Genomic DNA, 26,568 nt, shown 5'->3' on the forward strand with positions numbered 1-26,568 from the left:
TCTTTGCGATTGTCTGTTTTAAATTCTGAAGAAGAAAAACTTGAAGTACCCGAATACATTTAAATTATTAAATTAATTGTATGCATTGTGCTAATTATCCAATCAAAATAGTCGATAAAGTATGGTTTTACGTTATGAGGAAATTCCTAAGTCATTATTCCGGCACTCTTGATGTGTCTTTGTGTTTCTTCATCTATGTGATGGAACCTAAGAACCCCAAAATGCGCATGTGGCAGAAGTTCATAGCGTGTCGTTGTTTTCAACCCATGAGCCTTTGCGTTTTTAGCATGCGTTGTTATCGTCGCTTAGGTCTCATTCCCCGCGCGTGCGCTTTAAGAAGGCCGAGTTGAGGTTGGAGTTACTTGTAAATGCAGTTATAGTTTCCTCAAAGTGGGCACTTTATTTGCAGAGCATTGTTTAACAGTTCTTATTTGCAAATCATTGTTATGCTATTTTTTTCAATGGTATTATTTTTATATCTGTAAACTTCTTGGAATAAAAGAATTGTGTACCTATTGTTTTCTAAAACCTGATTCTGTTTTATGTCTCAACGATTGTTATGGTCCATTTCCTATACATAGAAGCAAAGTTTATAGTTTATAATCCAACCCAATCGTCACGGCGAACAAAAATGACGTGTTGTGTTGTGTTAATTGGTTCGAAGATAAACATTAGCATTAAAAATTATTATTATAATTATTATAATTATAATTAATATTATTATTATTATTATTATTCGAACGTGATGATAGAGGGGCCGTGTAACAACTACGGGTTGCGACTTTTTAACTCAGTACTTCTGGTTAGATATTAAATTATTGATGTCGAAGCCCAGCGAAAAATGACGCTCTCTCCAGTTGATAGGGGTCCGTGTATTATAAAGAAGATGGCAGTACGTAAGTTTTCGAACCAGATCTACAGAAGAGAAAAACAGTGCATGACCATAGAGACCTATCTTATTCAAAGTCTTTGTGCATGACCTAGTATTTCGCCGCGGTCAACAATGCGGGCGCTGTGCCAAATCGCAATGGCAACGGATACGTCACGTGAGACGCTCATTGTATGTATCGTACTGTGACACAGCTGATTTTGTGAAGCTTCGTGTGTATGGGAAGGCCTAGCCTTATCTATCGTACCACTCTCATTGAACATCACACGACTGAGTAAATTACGTCATTGACTGATATTACACCTTGGATCTGTAGTAAGTTTTTAAATCACCCCCTCCCTCCCTTCGTCATTGATACCACCACCATCTTACCAGTTGCAATATGCCGCCGAAAAAGACAACACCTGCCGCCAAAGCCAGCAGTAAACCAGCGGTTAAGAAGACGGGAAAATCACCTGCAAAGAAGCCATCCGGATCTACTGCTGCTAAAGTTACAGGTAAGCTAGAAGGCAGTAGTGGATATGAATGTGTGCGTGTCGCTGTGTGTTGGATGGGAATGTTCGCGTAGGTTCACTTTGAGGTCGGCATTCGCATGGACGCAATGTCGAGACAAGAACGTACGAGGGATTGCAGCTCGACATGCTGTCCACATAACTATTGATAACATCATATTCTATTTTTTTTAATTTAAAAAAAAAATCATGGAAAAGTTAAATATAACCATGGAAACCTGTGTCGAAGCATTATTCCATAAAAAAAAATAGTATTAATCAGATACTGTTAATTCTATACAAACACAAGTGACCAATTTTACAACTACAATAACGAGATATTTTTTTTATATATATTCCTGCGAAGGTCACTTTTGGCCTGTGTCTTGTACGAAAAGTAGTTTGGTAACCATATGACTTGTATCTGGATTTTGAGAACAACGGCATAACATGGCTGTGAAGTTACGTTCCGTCAAAGATTTCTGATCATACAGCTTGTTTTAATGGCAGCCACATAACTTAAGTCGCGTTAAAACATAACTTATTATATTGATTCCAAAGTACTAGATCATCAGAATGGCAACTTGACGTATAAATCGATCGTCATAAATTGCATGCTAGATAAGTCTGTATATGTCAACTGTCAGTCATTCGTATGTTTCATTTGAAGCACCGAAAAGAGAACCCATTAAAGTTGGTGTTACTATTCCATTAAAACAATTGGTTAATATACTGAAAGACGGAGACGGTACTATCAAGAACACAGGCAGGTATGTTGTGTAGTACTAAGTATATAGTGACGTCACTGTGAAATATTTACATATTGTGACGTCAATATGCAATGCATCATACGTGTACATAGTTTATGACATAACATAATTGCCGACTAAGGTTTTTATTTAGTATGAGTACGTAGACTGCACCTGTTTATGTTACGCCGAATTAAGCTAGCGTTAAAGTTGCACTATCGGCAAAATTGTGCTCAAGTTGTTTGCTTTCTGTAATGGTAAATACATAAATGCGATATTAGCAAGATATATGAATCAGACGATTTTTGGTATTTATATTAATGATAATTATATTTATAATAATATTTGCGTGACTCCCATTTGAATGTATATGACGACTAATGTTACCCTCTGCGGCCGTATTTAGCGCCCAATCAAAGCAGAATTCAAACAGCAGTGCAGTGAAGACAAATAATTACTTAAATAACCCGTCACGGTGCATTACTTCAGTTTTCGATCAGTGTAAATCGCGTAACTTACCCAAAATTGAAAGGGCATTTAAATTAAGCTGTGCACACAATACAACTTTATGAAAGTGACTTGTATTTTAATCATGTATGAGGTATGTAAATTAATATTTAAGCAAATATCGGCTGACATGGTAGGCGATATTTATTGCGCTCTTCGTGTCCCGAGTCATAGTTTACATCCGGGTTAATAATTCTAGCCGGCCGTAGTAATTCTCCTCTATACTCTAAACATACTCTGACAAAATACAACGACATGGTTTGTATTTGCTTATTAATGAAAGCAAATCACACATGGTCAATTCTCAGTTCCTCGAATATAAATGCACGCGTCTCTGGGACATTTAAACTTTGTTCCATGCATTGCACCACGGGAAAAGGTCGACATAGTATACATTTGCACAACGCAATTGAAGAACTGATTGACGTTCTACTGGGTTTTATCAGGTATCAACTCGAACACACGCGCTGTATTCGAGTTACCGAGAATTAACTCATCTTAGAACGGGTAATAAACGAGGAGGAAAATGATGCCGAATACCATTGATATATTGGTTTCTTTGCGTGTATAATAATTCAAATTTTCTTTCTATGGCCATGGTGTTAATGACTGTGATTTTCCACTGCAAATTTTACAGTTTCAGTGTATTTCATGAGTTATTTTTAAGTAGTGGAGTCGTAATGATGAAGTATCGGCAGATGGTGAGAATTACTAGCATAATTTGTTGATGGAGAAACTATGTTGCCTAGTACTTCAAATTAAATTGAAACGTACAGTGTATAAGTAACCAGGTAACATGGCGAAAAATTATGTCTTGCAAAAAAATAATGTTTTCCAAAAAAATGGTCAGTGAGGCGATTTGTTTCTCTTTTCTTTTTTATTTCTTTTTTTCCCCTAAAATATTTGACAAACACACAATTTGTAGGTTTCAACAATTCATCAACAAGGGGCGCTGTGCATGGCTAAATAAGTAAAAGATCGACCCACACGCTGACCAGAAACTTTTTTAGGCCTTAGGGACTTGTTTGGGACTACGTCACGGTCACTTCGCAACTTTCCAGCATTCCGAGGTGGTACCTATACTCACAATATCATATCTTTCGTTATTTTCAAATTCTAGATGGCCATTGGTTATCGATCCTTCCGGGCGTGCAGGCACGTTCTTACGTTATCAAGACACCAATTACCTGCAGGCTCTTAGCCCCGATGACATGCAGCCAGAAACAATAAGGAAGGCTTTGATTGGTTCAATAAGGTGAGTTCACAATACAAGAAGGGCGCCCGCACTGGTGCTGCGTGAGTGCGTATCCATAGTGTGCGCCAATATCCGTGAGGCAGCATAACGCTGGTGTACTTCTCAAAGCGAGATTCACCGTAAATGGGGTGCAAGCAAAGACGTCTGCTTTTGCCATGGTGGCAAATACTGAAATATCTTTCTGCTGGTATTCATTAAAGTGTGTTCTATTTGATAATGGGGAATCCACTCATGATGGAAATCAAACAAGGCTCGGTTCTGGGGCCACTATTTTTCCTCATTAACATAAGATGACATTCGGCATTTCTGCAGATGACACCACTGTAGCCACTCTAATATTAATATCAACACCGCAATACAATAATCTAAATGTGATAAATGACGAGCTGAAAAAGGTTTGTGATTGGCTCACAAGCAACAAATTATCAATCAATACAGACAAAATACATTAGAGGGCGGTGATCGTCTCGCCGCGTCCTGTTCGATATGGGACTCATAGCAACGTATACAACGCGTGTAAAATACATTGTTTGTTCAAATGAAATTCGAACACGCGCTGCGCGACGGCCACCGCCGTTTAAATGTATCAAGACTGAAATATACCTTGCCATCAAACGTACTAAAAATGTCATTATATGCCGCATCTCAAATATTGTACCATAGCTCTGGGTAATCCATATTCCATCACAAAGTAGAGGTGTTTCAAAAATGTCATATTCGAGATATCTGTCGAGTAGATGATGGTAGAACTCATACTAAACCACTGTTTAACAAACGTAACTAGTTGAAATTGGAGGATATTTATAAAAAATACATTTGGCTCAATTTATGTTCAAAATTGAGAACAATTCCCTGCCAAGCAAATTTATCAGTTTCTTTACAAATAATGGACATGTTCAATCTTATGAAATACATACAGTATTCACGTTTATGGAAGCAGAACGTCACTGCTTTAAAATGAAGGTATCAAGATATGGAATAAACGCAGTAATGATTGAAAAAAGCTTTGACACTGTACATACTTGTTTATATATGCATTTAAAACAAATTCCTTCTTTAATCACTAACTTATATTAACAATGCAAATCAACAATGTCGTTCTTAATTCTTATTTTGTTTAATTTTTCTATGTTACGTAATTCAATATTTTTTGCTTTCCTTCATCCATGATTGATTGATTGATTGAGTGAGTGAGTGAGTGAGTGAGTGAGTGAGTGAGTGAGTGAGTGAGTGAGAGAGTGAGTGCGTGAGTGAGTGCGTGCGTGAGTGCGTGAGTGCGTGAGTGCGTGAGTGAGTGAGTGAGTGAGTGAGTGACCAATTCAAGTTGTATTTTATGAATTTGCCGCGTCGATTGATACATTCACAATCAAACACCACATAATGAAGACCTACAATGGCGTACATAACTTGCCTAATGTACGTAAGGGGTTGAACATTAAAACATTTAGGGGCGAATGTAAAAAAAATTGCATTAATCGGGCAGAGATCAATAACAGAAAAAAAAATCTGCACGCCAAATATTTCACAAAGCAGGAAAAAATCATCCTGGAATGAAAAAATAGCACGAAAGTAAGTTAATAAAAAAAAATGCACAGCTTCTTCGTCATCGTCCCCCCCCCCATACTTTTTAATTGTCCACCCCTAACCTTGTGTAACTTACAAGTGACCTTCCCGACACAGTATTGTTTTTCAAACCAGCCGAACAGGAAAAGCCAACGCGTACAGCATGCATATTATTCCACACTTATATAACATGTGACATAAATTTGAACGTTATAGTCCTATATAATTTAAAGCTAACACGAAGATTACCATAGAAAACATTATACTTACATATTTTAGCTGGAATTAATTTACATTGAAAATGCTTTTTGGGTGTTTTGTATATATAAGAAATATAATAAAAAAAAGTTTATTCGCTGAATTTTATTTTCACTAAACCATCCTTCCAACGACAAAAAGCTGTCATGTGGTTGAGAATACGCTACGTTGCAAAACTGAAATTGAGTTCAACTATCGAGTTTTACAAGTGTTATTCAAAATACGCAATCTTATCTGTGCATAGTGCGTCGTTGCTTGACTTGTTAATGTTGACGTTTCAGACACGGAAAAACATTTACGATCGACATGATTGAATCGGATATGTACGGTAATATAAAGACACAAATGGATGAGATTCAGAAAGGACTTCTTGATTGCCTCCTGTCAAAAGATCTATTGAAAGATGAAAAGTAAGTCATTTTCTTGTCAAAAAATTCTAATTTTGTAATAAAAATGTTCTTATCTGATCAGTTTTTCGAATAGAGTGCACGTTCGAATTCACACGTGTTGTATACGTCACAAGGGCCAATGTTGAACGCGGCGCGGTCTGACGACTGTGTTACTTTCCACACGTCGATATATATATAGTGTACGGTACCAATTAAGTAAGTCGCGTCTAAGTCTTGATTAAACAATCCAGATGCTATGATATTGTACGAATATAACATTCTCAAATGCCATTATTATAATTGTGTGCAAATTTGTTATTTTTCAGATATTTGACAATCGTGAAAGAGTCCGATGGCGGGGAATATGGTCAATATAAATTCAATGACCTGTATATGAATGATTTTGTTTTTGTGCTGGTCACGCAGATGTCCTCACCCGGAGAAGAACTACTAAACAAGTTCTACACCGTAACAATTTTGGAAAATTGAACTCCCTCTACAGGCGCTGTTTAAAACTGGAATGTTGTATACCATTAAATTCTTAAGTCAACGCACCGAGCAACGCAGACTGCAGCTTGGTGGCAATGAATGAACTAGTTTCCTTTCCTGGTGTGTTGTCGATGGTTTTGCTGATCCACCTTGGCGACGTGACTGTATGGCACGCGTCACCCGGCGCCTTGCCTCATAAATTGCCTTTGTCATGAAGTCGGCCTCCAAACCGATTATAAATTTGCATACGCGATAAGCAATGATTACGTTTTAAATTTGCAGTGTTCATTTGTTTACTTGACGGGAGCACCTAATTTTGGACACAGTCCGAAAAACGAGTTATGCTTTTTCAATTTCTCGCCATTTCCTTTTAAACGTGTTGAGTCAATACAAAGCTTTTTACAAGATTGTCTCTGATTGGCTACCCGATCCGAACACCTATCAGACAAGCCCAATCAGAGAGGAGCTTTTGTTTGTTTTTTCGATGTATCGAATTCTGCGTTGACTAATCTACGTGTATGTGTATATCAAGTTTTTTCAAGACATTCTTAGTTGGCTAATTTTAACATAAAATTAATTAATTAATTAACATAAAGATCATCTTGGCGACACAATTATATTATATAAGCGATGCATCTCATGTGTTGCTTGTTGCGTTGCTTCATGTTTTGCCTCGTGTACTGAAACCGCGCCATCTAGAGTTATTGTCGAGGTATCCGAGACCTCGGGAAATACTCAGCTTCTAGACTGTTCGCAATGCGCTAGCTGTGCCTGGCAGTTTGTTTTTGACTTTTAATTACTGCGGATTAGTAGATTGAACGTGGCCATGCTTTCGCCAATGTTCTTTCAGTACTGAGCAACTAAGAGAAAACGATCTCGCCACACAGCTTAATGTTGTGGTTGGCTGTGTTGTGTAGGGAACCACTTTGTTGCTTAGCAATTCACGACACTACCACACATAATATGTATTTGAACAATTTTATTTTTACAAAGTATGTGATTTAGATAGCGATTGAATGCAAAGTGTTTACATATATACTGTGTTCCGATATGGACATTGCCGGCATTGAAGTAGTAATTCTTCGATGCAATTATATTATGCGTTTGTTGTTGCTGCTTTTGTTTTTGTTGGTGACGATGATGCAAAGAATCGGATGTAAATTGAATTTTATATTATTTAAAAATGTAAAAAGAAATATGAAAACAGACAAAAGTAAAATGTATACATTGAGAAATAGTTGTCTTAATTAAAAGTCGTGGATAAGGTTATAATCGAATCTGAAAAACATGACATGTTTTGATGTAGTTGTTCATCAAGTTCAGTCGATGACTACAATTAAACCATTCAAATAAATCGCGCCTTCTATCGACGAAGATCTTGTAGGACGTAAATGAATGACGCAAAGGCCAATCAAAGCGTCGGCATCTTTTTGATCTGCAGTAGCCATTAACATTTGACGTCACAGCATCGCTGTCGCTAGAGGGCGCGATTTAAAAAATGTGTATACGATGGAAACTTTGATTTCCCCCCGAAATAGGAAATAGCCTTGTAGCGTCAAAATAAAAATGGCTCCCACGTAATTGGGACTAGTCTCAAATACTCATAATATCACCAAATAGTCTAATCTAGTAACAAATTGTTGAAAAATAAGTGCTATTGTGATCATATCTGAAACTTTAAGTTAACGTTAGGTGTTATTATATTGAATGCATCAGCACCCATAAAATAATCCCTAAAATATAATAATGGGGGGGTGTTCGTTTTCAAGTAAAAATTACAGGAATCCCAATTGAAAAAAATATGTATATACATGAAGAATAACAATAATTCTGTGAAATGTGTTTACTATAAATGTCTCCACAATTTATTGTTATAATTGAGCTTGATGTTACGGACACACTAACCAGGGTATTTTTTTCGGTAACTCCAAAACTAAACAAGATTGCCAACGCTTATTGAGGAGTATTGTGACCAAACAAAATAATTAGAATGCGTTTACTGTTGAAAAGTAGTCGACGGTTTACCTGACGCAGTTAAGCGCCCTCTAACTGAATTAGGAAAACAGCCATTGAAATAGATTGAGTTCAGAACGCCTTTTTCTCGTGTTCGCTGTTCGTTTAGTCACCCTGTGGTTGGGCTTGTTACTCGTGTCCACTTTGCCCCAGACTGCTACAACGTACGATTCTATGTTGCATTCATTTTCGCCGCGAAGGATCTTGAAGTAGCCATCTTCTCCCCACTTAGTTCCCCATGAATTTGCACCTAGCTGAGGGGGAAAAGAAAAAAAAGAAAAACTTTAAATGTGGTGATATGTGTGTGTACGTATACTGCTGGAAGGCATAACATGAACAAATCCAGATTAAAGAATACCAGAACAGAGACGATTACAGTATGGTTGTTTTTACATTATGTGACTACAATACGAATATGTATTGAATGGTCTCTGTTTGAATCGTGTAACACGTTTCATGCGTGCATACGCCAAAAAGAATACAGGTGCTGATCCCTACCACGCACTGAGAATCCGACCAGACCGCGCTGTCATTAGACCATTTTTCGCTCACTGCGAGAATCACGCGTTATGTGTGAAATGGAACGTAAAAACAGAACAAACAAAGGTCATGGCGTCGTACAATCTCCCAGGCAGAGTTCTATTCCACGAATATATCTCTGCCACCACGCGATCTTATGCTCGTCGTTGATTGGTCGATGCGTCACAGTGGTACTTCTTTCACCAAAACATTGTCATGAAAGTGTTCGAATTTCGAACCCGACAAATGTGTACGCGTTGTTTGCAGATTTTGGCTGTTTTCAAAGTTAGAAGCTTCTTTTTTTCTTTCTGTAACACAAACGGTGTGGCAGTAGGAAGATTTAGTCGTCAATACTACGAAGTTCTTAAGTTAGCTTGTAATTCTTCGCCTGGCAGTCGACAGTTGAAGAAGTTTTATGAACCGAGTAACACCTTGGTAACGGTTATTACGCAATAGAATTTTTTTTTTTTTTTTAATTTATAACTACACGTATTTCACCGTTTTAAGTGCGTTTACAAAAAAATCATTATCAGCTATCAATGAAATATTTTAAAACTTGTTTATCAGTAGGAAAAAATCAACACAAGATCCCTCTAATAACAAAAATACGCAAATGATACGCGTAGTAAAAGTCTTGTGGATTTTCACCACAAAATGGTGGTATGTGGTGGCAGAGATACTTTCGGTGATCTAACCGCAAGGAACTCTGGGAAGGATAATGAGCGTCGTAGTGGCGTCAAACATCGCGTGGGATTCGACAAACGCGAAAATATTTTGAGGGGCATTTCCATGCTTAATAATGTGCTGTACACATTTAATGATAGACAATTTCGAATAAGTCGGGGTATTCGAAAGCAATATTCCTCTCTGTCGAAGATCGGCCGGTCGATGTGAGATACGAAATAAAGAAATTCGAGTTCAAAATCAAATCGTTCGATTTTTGCGGCAGACGTTCGACGCGCGTCTTTCATGCATCTCGCGAGATCTCGCAGTTGAACGGAAAATCACCTAATAAGTATGGAACTCATAGCGACGTACACAACACGTGTAGAATGCATTGTTTGTTTTTTTTACATGAAATTCGTACACGCTCTGCGCGTCGACTACCACGCTTTAATCATCGGAAAATGTCTTTTGCGGGGTCGTATCATGTTAGGGTGACTGCGGGAAGTATGATGTTTAGCGGATGTCTCTGCTAGGAGTAGTATTTTTGAGGACAAATAAGACAAAGGTGTTTCCGACAATATTATTTAGCAGGCATGGAAGGAGAAGCCAGTGTTAGCGTAAGTTTGCGTGGTAATACTGATTTCTATTCACAACAAAATATAAAGCATTTTGTAACAGTTCCAAACAATTGTCTGATTCTTACCCAATATTTGATGCCGTTTTCAACTCCCCATCCCAGTAACTTCACAGAATGCCATTCACTGGCATGGTACTGCTCAGCATCGTTACTCGCAATAGGGGTATGTCGGTAGACGCCACTACCGTACATAAAGAAGTCTTCCTTCACTTCGAATGATGCTTAAATGTAACAATGAAACAACATTGTAATTGACATAGTCGCCAATAGTCTTGATGCGATAAAGTCCAGAGTACTAGTAATCAAATATAGATGATTTGTCACGTGATAACACGTTTTCAGCATTTCCCAATCAGGATAGACATTAGGATTTGATGATAAGCTTTTTTTCAAAAACATAATATACAGACGTTCGTATTGTTGAATTATTGACGGGCTAGCACAGATCAAAACAATAACGATGATGTGGACGGCGCCCTCACTACCATCTACGTCATAGAAGCGCTTGGTCTGTAGAGGGCGTCAATCATGGGACTGTTATATGTTGTTTCTTTACTAGAGATTGGTTGACAGTTGCACATTTACAGTCGCAACGTAAATACTCGTTAACTCACCTTGCACGGGGCCGTTCTCCATGATTTCCACTTGAATCTCTCTCTCCTGAAATCAGAAGGACACAGCGTCATGGGTCTGCAACATCATGGGATATTTAACAAAGATATTGATCCGATTTCGGACGTTAGCGGATATAGCATTGCAAGCGAGGCAGTAGTCTGGTGTCCCTGACTAACAATAGCCTCTCTGTATGCAGCCATACTATCAATGCATAGCAAAATGTAGTATTCATTGCAAGTGTCTTTATTAAATCGTCTTGGGTTCCAAGTTTTTCGTGAATTTCGCTAACATGTTTGTAAGATTCTACGTCAACCTTTCATTGTGAAGGCTCGATCGGAGTAGTTTTTAGCGGGGTGGTGAGCGACTTTTAAAGATTAAGAATTTACCAGTCAAGTCATGGCGTGACATGCACGTATGTGAAAGACGTTAATGAACAACATGGTGGGTTTGATGACGTACTCTGACCACGTGACATATCACATGCCACAGAAACGTACATGTATACATTATCGTTACTTACGTTGGCTGCAATCCTATAAGGCGGTGTACTGTGATGCAATTCGTTATTACGTTCCCTTCCTGTCGGACAGTCGGATGGCAGTTTTCCGGGCATCATACACACACCCTTCTTATCCTGGTCACCACTGGTGTACGGGTAACAGTCATTCGAAACCACTCTGTGTATGAAAACATAGAATACAAAGACGCTCTTTCGTGAAACGCATCATTATGAAATATAGAACAATTGTACTTGTTTTATACATGGCTAGACTACGCCCTTGTCGCCTAACGTCACATACATGTGGATGTTGCGCAAAGAACCATGGTACAAGCAACGAGTCTAAGCTGCGAGTCTAAAACTGCGCATGTGTGAAAATAACCGGGTTACGCCATTTATCTTATCAGATTAATGCGCTCAGATAAATCGATTCGTGTAAACCACAAAATACGACCAGATTTTTTAAAAAATCAGACATACTTAAACTTTGGCGTCGGGTTAATCTGATCAGTTTGATCTGACCGTGTAAACAGCAGAATAATAATAATAAAACTTACCCTCGTTTTCTCATAAACCACCAGGCCCTATCTATGTGTCCTCCACTGCAACCACGCTGCCCTCTAGTGTTGCATGACAGTAAATGTTGCGGTGACAGCGTCATCCCAGTTTCACCGCTGGATTGAATAGCGAGACGATCAGAAGCCACCCCTGTATAAAACGAAATATCGTACGGTTATTCATTCATTCTTTTATTCGTTCGTTCAGTTTTTTCTTCATGCATAGGTCGGCTGTTATAGTAGGGAAATACGAGGTACTAGTATATGTTAACAACGCTTACTAAAACGCAAAGACACGTGGGTAGACGCTTGTTTGTAAACAGCGACCGAGTTCCAAATCAATAATATAACACTTTTGAAACAAAACAAAAAATCAATACAATTTTGCCTCTATTTTTTAAGTCGAATACCAACGCTTGGAAACACTAATGTCAATGTAAGCAGCAGCCTGTCGTCCGGGCGCGCTTATTAGAAACACGGATAGGGATATTGCATTCGTAGAAATAACAACAAATGTTGAGATGCTGTGTGAGATAAATAAAAGCCATAAAAAAACTAAAAACAAAAACTAACCGACTGTAGAAAAAGCCCAGGAACTTGCACAATTGCCTTGGTCCAGGATACCAGTTATCATGCTACCCCATTTATCCCTGGCATCAAAACTTTTAGGAATTTTCTTTTTCATCTTTATGTCGATCTCCGTCATCGTGTGAACATCTCTCTCGACTTTCAATGTACCTAACTTGTGTTTCACCGCGTCCGTCAATTTCATTCCCCAGAAGGTCGTATAATTCGCAGCCCGCCATCTACGGTATAAAATAAAAATATTCATGTCTCCTTCTACAAGACAACATTTGCTTTTTTTCACAAAATGAAATGTCGTCTCAATGTAAGAATTTCACCTTTCATTCCACGTGCTCTGTCTTTTTTTAAAGAATCGTTCAACAGCGGTAATAATTGATATTTTTTAGGTCGTTTTAAAGTTTTTTAGAGTTGTTTAGCTACATATTCTCCATAGTGATATCTATGCTTTCTTAGTGTTGTATTTAAAGCGGGAGGGTAGTCACCTGCGCACGCGCGGGAATTGAGTCCCAAGCGACGATAACAACACACGCTAAAAACGCAAAAACTCATGGGTAGACGCTTGTTTGTAAACAGTGACACGCTATGACCATCTGAAGCATGCGCAGGTGACGACTCCCCTACTTTAAATCTTTTTCAGGTTAAATTGTAATTGTATTCTATATGTAATTTTTGTGAAAATGATTTTTTTGTTGCCTGCTGACTGCAGTTTAATAAAAATAAAATTAAAAATAAAGCTTTAATAATAGAGGGCGCTCTTACCCAAAACCCCCATGGTTGATTGCTTGAATGAGAGACGGTCGAACCGTGCACGCTTTATTTTCACAATTGAATGCTGAATCTCCGTTTACACCTCTCTGACATGTACTGTAATTAGAATCAATAAAACAACATTTGATGAATAAAAATAATAAAAAATGATTAAGGAAATAATTATTATACTAACTAAATACAGGAACAAGTGATTAAATTGACTAAATAAATAAATTTACCATTTGTTGCAGTTTATGTAAATCGCAGCACCAGCTCGGTAACCAACTCCATTGTGATAACATTCATCTGAAATCAATAATAGTCAAGGTTAACTATTGTAGAATGACGCCCTCTGGATAAGGTAACAAAGTCATCAACGAAGTGACCCGTGTGAGGCCGGGGACTACTACCACACCGGACTCATTGATTGCATACTACCATTAATTGGAAGATGACACATGAAAATGACCGCCAGTTTTATCAATCCGATATCACATGGTCACTCATTCAATTTGACGATGCTGTTTTCAAATTCCCTGTTTGTTTGTTTTCATAATAACTAAAACCAACGCCGGAATCGTATTTATGATGTATCTCAAGGTTCGCGTGTTCGGTTTCATTTGCGTTCGGTGATATTGAAATTATATACTTCTGTGATGTACAATCAATCAGCAAATTGGGAGGTTCTGAAACACACTGGTGGTGATATGTTCACAATGGAGAAATCTAACACGCCTTTCCTAGAAGCCGCACGAGAGGGCGCGATTGGTTGGAATGACGTATACGTCGCCGGCAATCATCTTTTGAGAAATCACCAAGCAGTACTCGGCTGCAAAGTTACTGATGGAGACGATCGCTTTAAAACAAAAATTTACTGTGTTAGATGAGTCTGAAATGGGTCTGATTTTATGGGTTAAAACATCTAAAAACGCAGGCTTCGGAGTCGATGACGTCACAGTAATAAATTACAGTCTGTTCGTAACGATACGCGATCTATAACAACGCGTGAAAAATACTTAGTTAGCTGTATACGAAATTCTATCTTGTTCTGTTTGCTCGATCATGAGCTGTGGTCATGTTCATCTTCTAATGAAACATTCATGTAATTTAGTGGGTTCTTTGAGTACAGATAACGGCAGCGCATATTATGATTATCATTATGACTTTAACGCTCACTGTCAGGGTTCCTTTAACGGAATTATTGAAGTCACTGGCGGACTGACATGGGTAGAGTGCATTGGATAGGGTGTAGTTTGAGGTATGAATTCCAGTGCAACTTTGCAATCAAAATAACGACATATCCCATGAAAGTCGTCTTTGTATTAGCATAGACTGCGTATTTATGCCACCTTCGTTTGTGTGCGACCTACTCAGTCGCACCTGACACTTATCCAGGTCATCACTGGCGTGGTTTGATGTCGGCATTGTCGCATAAACAACGGCAGCTATTCACATTGCGATTTGGTGTCTACGTCTTTGTTGTGTGGTATGTACAAATGCAGAAATCGGACGTAACTAGCGCCGCAACAGCAGAGGACCATAGCTTATATAGTAAATATCCCCATTCAATGTCATTTGTTCGCTTATCACCAGTAGTTTCAAGAGGCAAATTGTCACATACACATCCATCGAAACTACTTAAAATTGGCAATATTCTCGCCAAAGTACGCCGTTTTTTTTTTGTGTGTGTGTTTTTACGACCGACCTATTGGCAATATTGTTATCAAAGCACGCCGTTTTACGACTTGGCACTTATGTCACACACTTGTGTGTGCGTATTCATTAACAGCCCCTCGACCACATGATTAATGTTGCTGACGCCTGAACTGGCTGATCCTCGAAATGTGAAATCGGTGCAAGGTATGTGACTGGTGACATAACAATTGCATTCGAAGTTGATTACATGTGCCCTCCCCCTTTAATGCCCCCCTAATCTCTTCCTCTCTAAGTTTCTTTGTCATCAAGTCACGCGATTTCTACTTGTAACCAACTTGGGATTGTGAGATAAATTCTCGTACTTGACCAGAGAAACTTCAACAGATGCTAACTTCGACTGCAGTCTAAATAATTAGACCCGTTATTGACGACACGGGCGGTAAGATCAAACATCTGATCGATCTTCGTGATCGTGCTACGAGAAAAAAACATCCCTAATTGCTGACCTTACCTTGCCCCGCAGTTCGTCTCGTATATCACCATTAATAATACCGATAAAAGAAGACATCGTTCCTTGTGGTACAGAACCACCTGTAGCTAGGGCCCATGTCTCAAGTCCCAAAAATTCAAAGTTAGTTTTAAAAAATATGGACGATATTGTTCTTGAGAAATATACGATATTTCATTCTTCGTGTTTGCCAAACTATGGTTATTTTTTTAAAGATATGATTGTGCCAGACGATAATTTCGGATATTCACTTTTGTAACTTCGACCCATTTCATGTACAAACTTCGAGTGAAAACGAAGATCACATATACTATTGTGAATCTTGTCTTATTTCATAATACTGGCATAATAGACCGCGCCCTCTACGTAAAATGACGTAAGCACTGTCGTTCAGATTCACAATTGTGTTTTGTTGGTGTAAGTCATTCGTAATTAGGAATATAAAAACAATTCTTAAAAATATCTACATATCAAAACGATACGATATCGACGGTTTTAACGACCTTCTTTTCACCCATCACGTCATAGAAGCAATTCGTCGCCAGAGGGCGCGATTTTTAGGAAAAGTGTATAAAATGCACTTTTCCGACGTTAATCGATCATTGTAATGGTTACAACGCATCATGGATTAGGATTTGTAGATTAATAATCGTGACAACAACGACAATGACTACACCACCATCACCAGTGATTGGTAAACACTACACGAAGTGCGGGCTAAGATCATGATTTAAGCTAATCCCTCTGATTGCATATCGGATGGATCAAATGGCGTTCACGCACAGCGGGAAACAATGGTTAGCATGGGCTAACGCACAAACAAACGCACAAACTTGTCAAGAATATACAAATATCTTCGATCATTTTAACTATCATTACTCAGTAAAGTAACTAGGAAGGTATATATGTTAGTTCTAAGGTTACCAGTAGTAAGACTCATCGTCAGTTCATTTTTCTTGAGAACAATATCTCTAGATTGATTACCATGTCGGAAATGGCATACCGAAATGAATATAATTGTAAATTTTCCAAACGAATATTGAATACAATGAGCTAAGCGTTCAAGCACACTTCGTTACCCCGTGCTAAGGATCTGAACCGGGTCTTAAAACGGGTCAGGTTTAATTCCATATTTAGGGTTTCTTAGCCCGTGGTAAGCGTTCACGTTTCCTTAGCACGAGCTAAGGTATCTGACCACTGACGCCGTGCTATCTGTGCGTGAACGCTACTTATGTTATTTGTTTACCCTTCTTTTCTAGAAGTTGACTACCGGCAAACGATAGTCATACTCAGTACGCCGAGTGGTTGAGTGTTGTTATTTATGGGAATAATTTTGCGTATTACAATTTTTTGGTTATATCTGTCAGCTTCTGATGGTTTCTGGCAGGGGCTGGCGTAGGACGTGGGAAGGCCTAAATGACCTTCAGAAACCTGACCTAGTTTTCGAAATCATCAAGTGATCACACTGAAAAGAACGCCTACTTCAGAGGGCGAGAAATGTTAAAAGGCGACTGAATATATACCATGTGGTTGGTCCGTCCCTAAAGTTCTCTATAAACGCTTTCCATCATCATTTGGGAAGTCTATGACAGCCATATTGTACGATATTGTCACGTGCTAGCTCTCCCATGACCGTTCGATCGCCACACTGATAACCCCTGGGCGTTAACAGAAAGCAATGCTATGACAACCTCGAATGCAGACGGAAGGATTCGCGTCCACTCCCGAATACAGAAGGAAGAATCAGCGTCCATTCCCGATATATACGGAGCGATCCACGTCCAACTCAAAATACAAACGGAAGGATCTACTGTCAACCCCCAAATTCACACGACAGATCCGCGATCGAGTATATACATAATTAACGCTAAAATTAGTAATTTGTAAAACCTAGGCAGCAATGAACATACTGAGATCATAGCCCATTTAAGATGTGAAGGAAATCCTATTTTTATTTATTATTTTTTTTTTGCCCAGTGCTATATGTGTTGGCTGATTTATTTTGACATCCAATCACGTGACACATGTAATGACGTGAAATATCAACGAATGCCGGTAAACATGTCAGTAAATGTATTCGAATTTTGACTTTTTAATTGAAACGTGTAAAACAATAACAAACATATTCAATCACGTGACACATGTAATGTCGTGAAATATCAATGAATGCCGGGAAACATGTCAGTAAATGTATTCGAATTTTGACTTTTTAATTGAAAAGTGTAAAACAATAATAAACATATTCAATCACGTGACACATGTAATGACGTGAAATACCTACGAATGCCGGGAAACCTGTTAGCAAATGTATCCTAATTTTTTTTTTTTTAAAAGAGTATAAAACAATAACAATAATCTTTAATCACGTCTTTATATGACGGGGTCACTCACTTACCGAAGCTCGGAGGTTCCACGCCTAGACAAAGATTCCAGAAATCTGGGCAGCAGTCAATTGCTGTATGGTTGCAGAACGTATCGCAGTAACACTTAGTGCCTCGGTATTCTATGCTACATTCGTCATCCCTACCCGGACAGCATTCTGTACTACGCTCACTGCAATACTGAGACAAACACGTTGCTACCAATAGGAACAATATACCGATAACCAGACATGAACCAGACATCATAGTGTACCACTAGATAAAAAAAAACATACACATTAGTTTTACGGTTGGGACGAGGGTTGGTATTTAACGTCAAAAGCTAGACTGTCGAACGGTCGAGACTTTTGTGTGTTGTCAAAAGCATGTAATATTAGATAAAACAAAAATGGTCCGACTGTGCTAGTCTGAAAGAAGACCTGCGCGCTCCATCTTCTACGGCCACAGTTGGTGAGATCGATCGGGAAATATTGGATTCGTTGATGTTATCACACACATTAGTTTACTTCTCCACGCTCAATGCCCGAATTACAACTAATGCAGCGCGTGGCTTAGTTTTTTTTAAAGATGGTGACCTCCTGGTTTCTAAAAATCATTTGCAGATTCTAGGTAGATTCTACTAAGGATTTATTCCCCAAATTGTCTAGCTATTTTGGAGTTACTTGGGAAAACGATTGGCAAATATATGTTAAAAGAAGCTATTTTATAATTATTTATTTACTAATTTACTATTTAGTAATTTACTAATAGTACAAATCTATATTTTGTAACATGATGGACGCAGTTGTTTTCAACTCTAACGACAAATACCCCATAGACGACAATCTACAAACTACAAAGGGCAAGTTTAGATCTCATATAATTACTAATTTAACTTCCAATATACTTCAAAAAGCAGGGACATTTTACACAATAAAACCTTCTACCAAAAATGATTTTACTACCGAAAATTTCCAAAATTGTTATCAGTCGACGAAGGTTCGAAAATGAGACAGACACAATCACAATGTTACTCGCAAGAAATAGAACCAGGTGGCAACTCACTTTGAATTGAATGTATCATTTGTCATTTCAAAACAAGTTGGTTTTTCGCTAAAAAAATCGCCATTTTGGTATCTCGTGCAATGAAATAGTTTGAAAATAAAAGTATGCCACCTATTTCAGAAAGTACCGCGCCTTGATACAAGTTCTAATTTTAGTGTGACGGAAATGACGTCATTATGCACCGGCCTATATACGAAGGTGCATTTCCTAATAAGACGAAGTCGCTATCTCATATGATTGTACTCGTATAAATAGCTATCGGTAAGTTTGAACAAGCAGTGATAACCACTGAACGTTGACGACATAAAATATTACACCGTTATAACAACGGCAAGAAATAACTAAATAAAAACATTTACGTTGTTGTCCCGGTACACTACAGATTAGCCGAAAAAAAACGAGTTTCCACCGGGATCTTTGTTGGTGTAGTAACTGCACGGCCATGGCCCGTAAAGTTTATGTCCGTTAAACAAGACTCCCTGTCATTAAAGAGCTCGCAACAGTACGAAAACATAACAATAAACACATGGGTCGTATTGCACGAAAACGAATAATGAAAAGTCTTAAAAACAAATTAACACGGGAAGTACGGGAGTGATTTTATCGCAAGTGTTTTGAACATTAAATAACAAGTGGGCGCTGGTCGTGAAAGTCGCGCTCTTTGATGAAGCCCACATGACGTGAACTGAAATTGCTCACTTGAATGTTTTTGAATTTAACTTCAGTAGTGATATCGTGTCCCAGAACATGTTGGGTTAATTGGACCATGCATCCAAATGTTTGCCCACACCAACCCCGTCCACAAAACATTATTTTAAAAAACAAGTGACCTCATCTTTTTAGCATATATTTTCAATTGAGATTGTCATATAAGGATACAACGAAACGTGATGTCGTCCATCCGAAACATATATTTGCCCGATGTTGAAAGGTCATTGACCTAGTGGCAAGCTTCAATCGATACTTCATGGAATGTCACTGAATAAGAGTATTCTGGTGACAATTCCCAATATGTTCATCGCGAGATCTCGCGTAATGAGTGAAAGGTGCGGACCGAGCGCCTGTCGCAAAATTTAACTCTGAACTTGAATTTTTTTTTCTCATACTCAATGCCGAAATACCGATATTTGAGAGGGGAATATTGCTTTGAAATACGCTTATTTCATCGAAAGTGACCATCATTAATATGTATGGCACATTATTAATCGTGGAAATATCCCCAGAATAATTTCGCATTTGTCGAATCCCACTTGTTGGCGCAGTGAACGGAAAATAGTATATTAGTTTGAATGATGTCACTATAAGTGAAACACTATACCAGTTATGTGTCTTTGCAATGTTGTAGGATAATGAAAATAGTCAATGTGTAAATATGGAGTACGTTTCGTGTCATAATACACTACCGTAACGTTACACTGTTATAATACGTTACACCACGTTCTAGTGCATTACATTATACCACAGTGCCTCATAATACGTTACGTTACAAAAAATCACTTTATATTGCACAAAGCTGCGTCACATCGCAATATACTGCAGTTAATTACATTATATTACGTTACATTACACCACGATAGAATGACATTATGTAATATCACACCATATTATATCACATCACATTACATTACATTGTATTACATTACATTATGCGTCGTTTAAGTTAGATAATATACTGACTGATTACGGTCACTATTTACAATGACGTTTGAGAATCAGAATAGCCTGTGGAATTTTGCAAACTTTCAAGTTGCAAGAAATGGTACGTACGGAGCAGCACTGTGCTCACGGTGTCGCCCAATGTACGTGCTCAGAATGCGAATAACTTTGTTCTTTCAACACACAGATGACATAACTATAAACCAATATATGATTACCTGTGATCCGAATACCTGTTGACTCGAGAATAAAACTCACTTTCCCTCTTGTCTGTGCCGTAGTTTCTCCAAGCTAAACTATCACGGCTTCGCATACGTACTTGTTACTGTGGTCGTTTCTATTCACTCTACAACAGACTCAGCGCTGTTTTGTTTTTTCACTGACACGTAAAGCCACTCGGACTCACTCCCCTAACTAGGCGTCTCGTTACTACACAAATAGCCCTCCAGCGGAAGGTACACTAACAGTATGATCAATGTCCTCGTCCAAGAAAAATATTTTTATGTTGTTGTATCCTCGAGTACCTGATATTACATCATGGCTATACATTTAGATGTATGCGTGCTGATTTATTAGCGTTGAAAAGTTCGTCGATTGAGGGATTAGTACCGGCTATAGGAATACGAACATTTCGTAGTTGAAATTCAAACCCGCCATCGCCCCGGCTTTCGCCATTATGGCAGTAAGTAATTACATAATTTCGTCTGACAGATTTCGACATGCAGCGATAAGCAAAAATATGTTTATTTCTTGCCTATGTGACATAATCACACCCGTTAACAGCGGAACCCTGGATCGACGATCAACCAGAACTACGTTATGTCTTGTCACGTGACAAGAAATGAACTATATCATGTAAGATTGTCCAGTCTCATTCTTTACGCCCGGCATGTAAATAGATTTTCATTATGTCACCACCCGAGAATCGTTCCACTTTGTCTGTTTACCCCTCCAATAAAAAAAACAAAAAAACAATTTACCAATTCTTTGTTTTGTCGAATTGATCCACTAATCACGTTTGACTTTCACTATTAAACAGTGGATGTAATTGTTTCGCGTATAACGGTCTCCACTAATTAGTGTGTAGAATGAATGGCTGCACTAATTACTGTGCCAACACTTTCAATACGCTGACAGCAGAAATTGCTAGAAACTTATAAATTTAACGATTCTTTGTAGTAAAACCCGTATACTTGTCATACTGCGAATTCATTTCTGTAAAGTGCCTATTCATGTAAGATTGCGCATCGTTAAGTTTATCCTTGAAAAGGTGGATTTAATACTGTCAATCGTGCTATAACATCTCCGAAGACACCGATCTAATACCGCCACAAGCCTAGCCATTTGGTGACATACGACTTAGAGACACCTAGTGCTAGTGTTGAATAGAGACTACAGCAGGCATATACTCTCTATTCTATTTCATTCCCCCGGCCAATAAAAGTCACGCTTGCGAAGAATGGTATATCAAATGATTGGAGGATGAGAAGCCTGGACGCAAAAGACGTGGACGTCAACCATGATGCGTGGTCTTATTCTCCGTGAATATGGACTGCGAACTAACAGCAATAAAACGCAGTATTTTTTTGTAAAAAAAGATAAATAAATACATAAATTGTTAATGCGGGACAGATTACCATAGCGTGCCATTGTTTACAAACAAGCGCCTACCCATGAGCCTTTGCGTTTTGAGCGTGTGTTGTGATCGTCGCTTGGGACTCAATTCCCGCGCGTGCGCAGGTGACGACTCTCTCGCTTTAAATAAAATATTTAGCTTTGGTGCGTGACGATCACTATTGAATTCAGTGAAAATTAATTGTAGGAATTTCAAATCCCATACCGCACTGTCATATGACTTGTAACATAGTGGCGCGAGTAGGTTATTCGTTTTGCATCAGATCGCAAATATAGCCTCATTGTTCTATTTATGCAAGACGTTTCACTAATAATCTTAAAACACATGAATGGGTAATAAATTAAAGCGGGGAGTCGTCGCCAGTGCATGCGTTTACCCATGAGCCTTTGTGTTTTTAGCGTGTGTTGTTATCATTGCTTGGGACTTGGGACTTCCTGCGCGTCACGGTGCGCAGGAGACGACCCTCCCGCTTTAAGTCACGCGTTCCTCGTTATCGCGCGCATCGGTTAAAATGTGCCAGTCATATCATTTGTTTTAGTTTATTGTAATATTCGAATCAACAAAGCACGTTTTGGGTTGAATAGTATGAATCGATTTAACAAATAAATTGAACAGAAGCCTAAAAATATATTCTTAATGAGTTTGTGTAATATTTTCAAGCATGTACAAACTTTCATTTGGAGTACACGTCGAATAATAGCAACCATCATGACGTACGAAGGTGTGTCAAATAAAGGTCGTCATTAATTTATGCACCTTGGTGACCTTTGCGAAAGATCACAGTCTGGCAAATCGGTGAACCCATACCTACACACATCGAGACAGTGACGTCATATGGACATTCCGATGCTACGAGAATGCCGAGTGTCATAATTCTCCAGATACGTCGAAAAAAACAAAACTGTCAACAAATAAGCCGCTCTCTAATTGGCCTGACTGCCAGGTGTTCGTGTTGAGCAGCCAATCGCACACAATCTTAAATAACTTAGCATTTACTCTAATTCAGCTGCTTAAATCGGAATGTGCTTGAAAAGGTAACTGTACTTTAATCTGATTTTTATGTCCGATATAATAATAAGCGCGCGGTGACGCCAAACAGTTGCAATAAAACGACACAGCCTCAGGCTCCGGGGATTATAAGTGTAACGCTGCTTATGTTTTTTCATCGGTTTGAAGAATATGTTCGTAAGAAATCAACTTTTATTTCCGCGGTTATGTGAGATTCACTTACCGCCGGTAGGTGCCCATTTCACTCACTCGTATTGGTGTCAATCGCCGGTATACGTGCTACTCACTTCCATGACAAGTATGTATATTTCACACCGGAAGTATCGGAATGATATGCATGGCACAGCCACACCATGTAACAAATGTTAACGTGAAAACAGTCAATCACTTCCGTTTGATATTTTTTTAGATTAGAAAAGAAAACAGTAACATTTAACTGACTCGTAAAAAAACAAAATAAATAAACTGTTTAAGATGGCATACGCTTCGGTATGTACTGTGCATTGTACTAAAATGTCGACATCTAGGTGCGTCTGTGAAACAAATACCGTAGGTATGCAGTCCCTCTTATAAATGTGGTATCTACGTGCCGCAGTACGTAGTCACAATCATACTAGAAACTCTGCCCGGATTGCAAAAGGTACAGACCTCGGAAAACCTTTTGCTTTTAAGTTTGATTTTCAGCAAAAATTCTGATGAAAACCCCTAATCATTTATGTAATAATACGACTGTATCGTTATTTGTCTCAATTTGGCATATTAACATTTAACGAAATGTAACAAACGTGAGAGCAATTCGGACCGCGGTACTGTAGCAGTTGTACTTTTGATGTGGGTCTCTTGACTTTAATTTGTAGTCAAGGTGATTGTCAATCAATCCTGGCAATGCCACCTGACGGGGGTGAGGTTATTGGAGATGTGGCACCAAAATGCTGCGCGTCTGGATTAATAAACCTTACTTTTTCGCGCGAGGATTACAAGTCGAGCCCTCTTGTGGTGGAGTGATTCTGTGACGTCACAATAAAAGCCATGTCGTTCAAATCGAAAATTTTGATTGGCTGTATAGTCTCTTGTAATTTAGGATATATTAGAATATCCCAATAGGACAGTCTCCATTGACAGACGACTACAAATCGAAACGATATCGACGCTGTTACGTCATAGAACGCTTTGCCACTAGAGGACGTCCCACTCGAATTCACGTCCTATTTTTTTTCGGTAGAGGCATCAGTGAGAAATATCCACTACAGTAACACATCAAACACATCTCCTCACTTCGTCGTCATTTTGAAAACAAAATATTCCTGACACGCAGACGTTGAAAGTGAAGCATTTTGTCGGTGCTCACGTGTTTTATGTGACGTCTTAACTGAAGATGACGTCAAAATCTATCCCATAGCATAATCAGCTAGCTCGCGCAATTTATTTCATATTAGCAGGAAAATGAGTTTATTATTAAATGGGAGCTTGAAGACCTGCTTTAATACAAGAAATCACTCCTCTGCGTGTCCCTGCTCTACAACAACCTCGCATCAAAACGGAAATGCTATAAATAGCCTCTTCAACGAGACATAACCAGCCTCTTGACTTCAAACATAGTCTTTACTTCAACGAATAAAATAAGACAAACATGTCACAGACTGGATGTTCTGTGTCCGGATGTGATGTGTTCAAACGCGCACTCGACGCAAAATACTTTAAATAAAATTCTTTGCCCCAATCCAAGCGCGTTTGATACGTTCACGACATCTTCGAGTTCACACAAACCATTTAAATAACGATAGGCAGTGTAATTAATTTGAAAGAACGCGGGATGTCGTTTTCATCTCAGAATGGGTGCGCTGACACCCAGCAGGAATCGATTCACCTTCGCTGCTGGCAGACTCGAAAACAAACAAGCTACCGGAGACTATCCCTTGTTCTGCCGTCTTAGCTTAATAAAGCCACAAGTATCGCCAACTAACAATAGTCAAAAGGGGGTTATGGAATGAGCATACCACTCTTGAATGCGGACAACGAACGTGCCGAGTCAAGCGCCCCCTGAAGCGGTATTCTACGAGAAAATTTAATCATTGAATTAAATTGTACACTACTGTTTAGTTTGAACAAAATACGTTCGCTGAACGTTGTCGGTGAAGGTACATTGTGAATTGTTTAGATGGGTGGCGTAAAGTAGATGAATTTGTTGACGATGAAGAGCCAATATAAGTGGGCAATTGAAGACGGATATTCGCTACTCGGGGACTTCAACGCGGAGGCCGAATTTTAGCAAGCAGAATGAAACACTGCCGAAAAACCATTAGAAAATCCCTTAAACAAGCATCAAACAACTACTATGTGTATCCTAATTACTGATGATGACAGTTCAATCAAAATTTCGAATATACATATTTAATTTGTCTGTACGTGTAGCAATTTAAAGCGCCCTGACGATGTCTTCAATGTTGTTTATCAAGAATACCTCACCCTCACGCCATGCAATGAATTCACAAGTGCTTCGCGTACGCATATAGGAACAATACGTAGTTTGAAATGGACAGGAAATGGTGGACAAATAGGTCTGCCAAAGGTGATTGGTACTGTTGGTCTTGTTTTGTTACACATGTATAACCAGGGAAACTTACGTGGTTTACTTTAAATCGGCAGCTACGCGATCATTATCCTGACTGCAAACCAACCAGTCATCAAATCGAGCAAGAACGTTGGAACGAGATTACTTACCGATGCGAAGAAATAACTTCGGAAACACTTTGTTCTAATATTAGTACGCGTGTTTCGCCGCTTTACTTGTCACGCAGTCTACCGTACGTCGAAAGGAAGTTACCAATAAACGAGTATCGCGTTTCTAACCACCGGTATCAACGAATTAATGAGCCCTGCCTATAACTGCGTTTTTTATATGCAATTGTCTCAGCTCGTTGGCTGTGTGCCCCAGTGATAAAGCTACACGGTGGAGAGGTTGAATGGGTATGAGTGAATTGGTCACGGCGGCGCTACACCTAAATTATGACGCACTAAACAAGGGTCCGATCAACCTAATATTCATTATGGGGTCGGTGCTGGGAAGATAAGGCAATGATAATTAAAAAAATACAATTCATATAGTTGCTTAACACGATCTTTTAACACAACAATTCTTCGAGTTCATCTCGCCCCGCGAAGATAAGAAAGTAACACCGAACATGAGCGTATTGTGGCAGAACAAAAATAATGTATACGGAACGAAGCGAACGTATATGGTCCGTTCC

General features: G+C 38.7%; 2 protein-coding genes across 4 annotated transcripts; one reads left to right on the top strand and one right to left on the bottom strand.

Moving 5' to 3' along the window:
* Nucleotides 1-1,082: 1,082 nt before the first annotated feature.
* On the top strand, nt 1,083-7,825 carry LOC100370406 (IQ motif and ankyrin repeat domain-containing protein 1-like). Its single transcript, XM_002734347.3, has 5 exons — nt 1,083-1,386; nt 2,051-2,150; nt 3,757-3,891; nt 5,994-6,122; nt 6,428-7,825. The coding sequence occupies exons 1-5, from the start codon at nt 1,272-1,274 to the stop codon at nt 6,588-6,590; spliced, it is 642 nt and encodes a 213-aa protein (XP_002734393.2). The 5' UTR covers nt 1,083-1,271; the 3' UTR covers nt 6,591-7,825.
* LOC100371308 (tubulointerstitial nephritis antigen-like) lies at nt 7,555-26,302 on the bottom strand. Of its 3 annotated transcripts, none has more exons than XM_002734352.4 (10): nt 26,042-26,302; nt 17,991-18,231; nt 13,671-13,737; nt 13,441-13,545; nt 12,670-12,902; nt 12,097-12,247; nt 11,561-11,717; nt 11,040-11,085; nt 10,492-10,646; nt 7,555-8,857 (listed from the first exon to the last, which is right to left on the bottom strand). In XM_002734352.4, the coding sequence occupies exons 2-10, from the start codon at nt 18,220-18,222 to the stop codon at nt 8,645-8,647; spliced, it is 1,359 nt and encodes a 452-aa protein (XP_002734398.2). In that variant the 5' UTR covers nt 18,223-18,231; nt 26,042-26,302; the 3' UTR covers nt 7,555-8,644. The 3 variants fall into 3 exon arrangements, with proteins under 3 accessions (XP_002734398.2, XP_085348791.1, XP_085348790.1); XM_085492665.1 differs by lacking the exon at nt 26,042-26,302 and adding an exon at nt 25,945-26,003; XM_085492664.1 differs by lacking the exon at nt 26,042-26,302 and adding an exon at nt 20,895-21,111.
* Nucleotides 26,303-26,568: the final 266 nt, after the last annotated feature.

Source organism: Saccoglossus kowalevskii, chromosome 18, assembly GCF_978046115.1.
Source record: "Saccoglossus kowalevskii chromosome 18, keSacKowa6.1, whole genome shotgun sequence".
Taxonomy (NCBI): domain Eukaryota; kingdom Metazoa; phylum Hemichordata; class Enteropneusta; family Harrimaniidae; genus Saccoglossus; species Saccoglossus kowalevskii.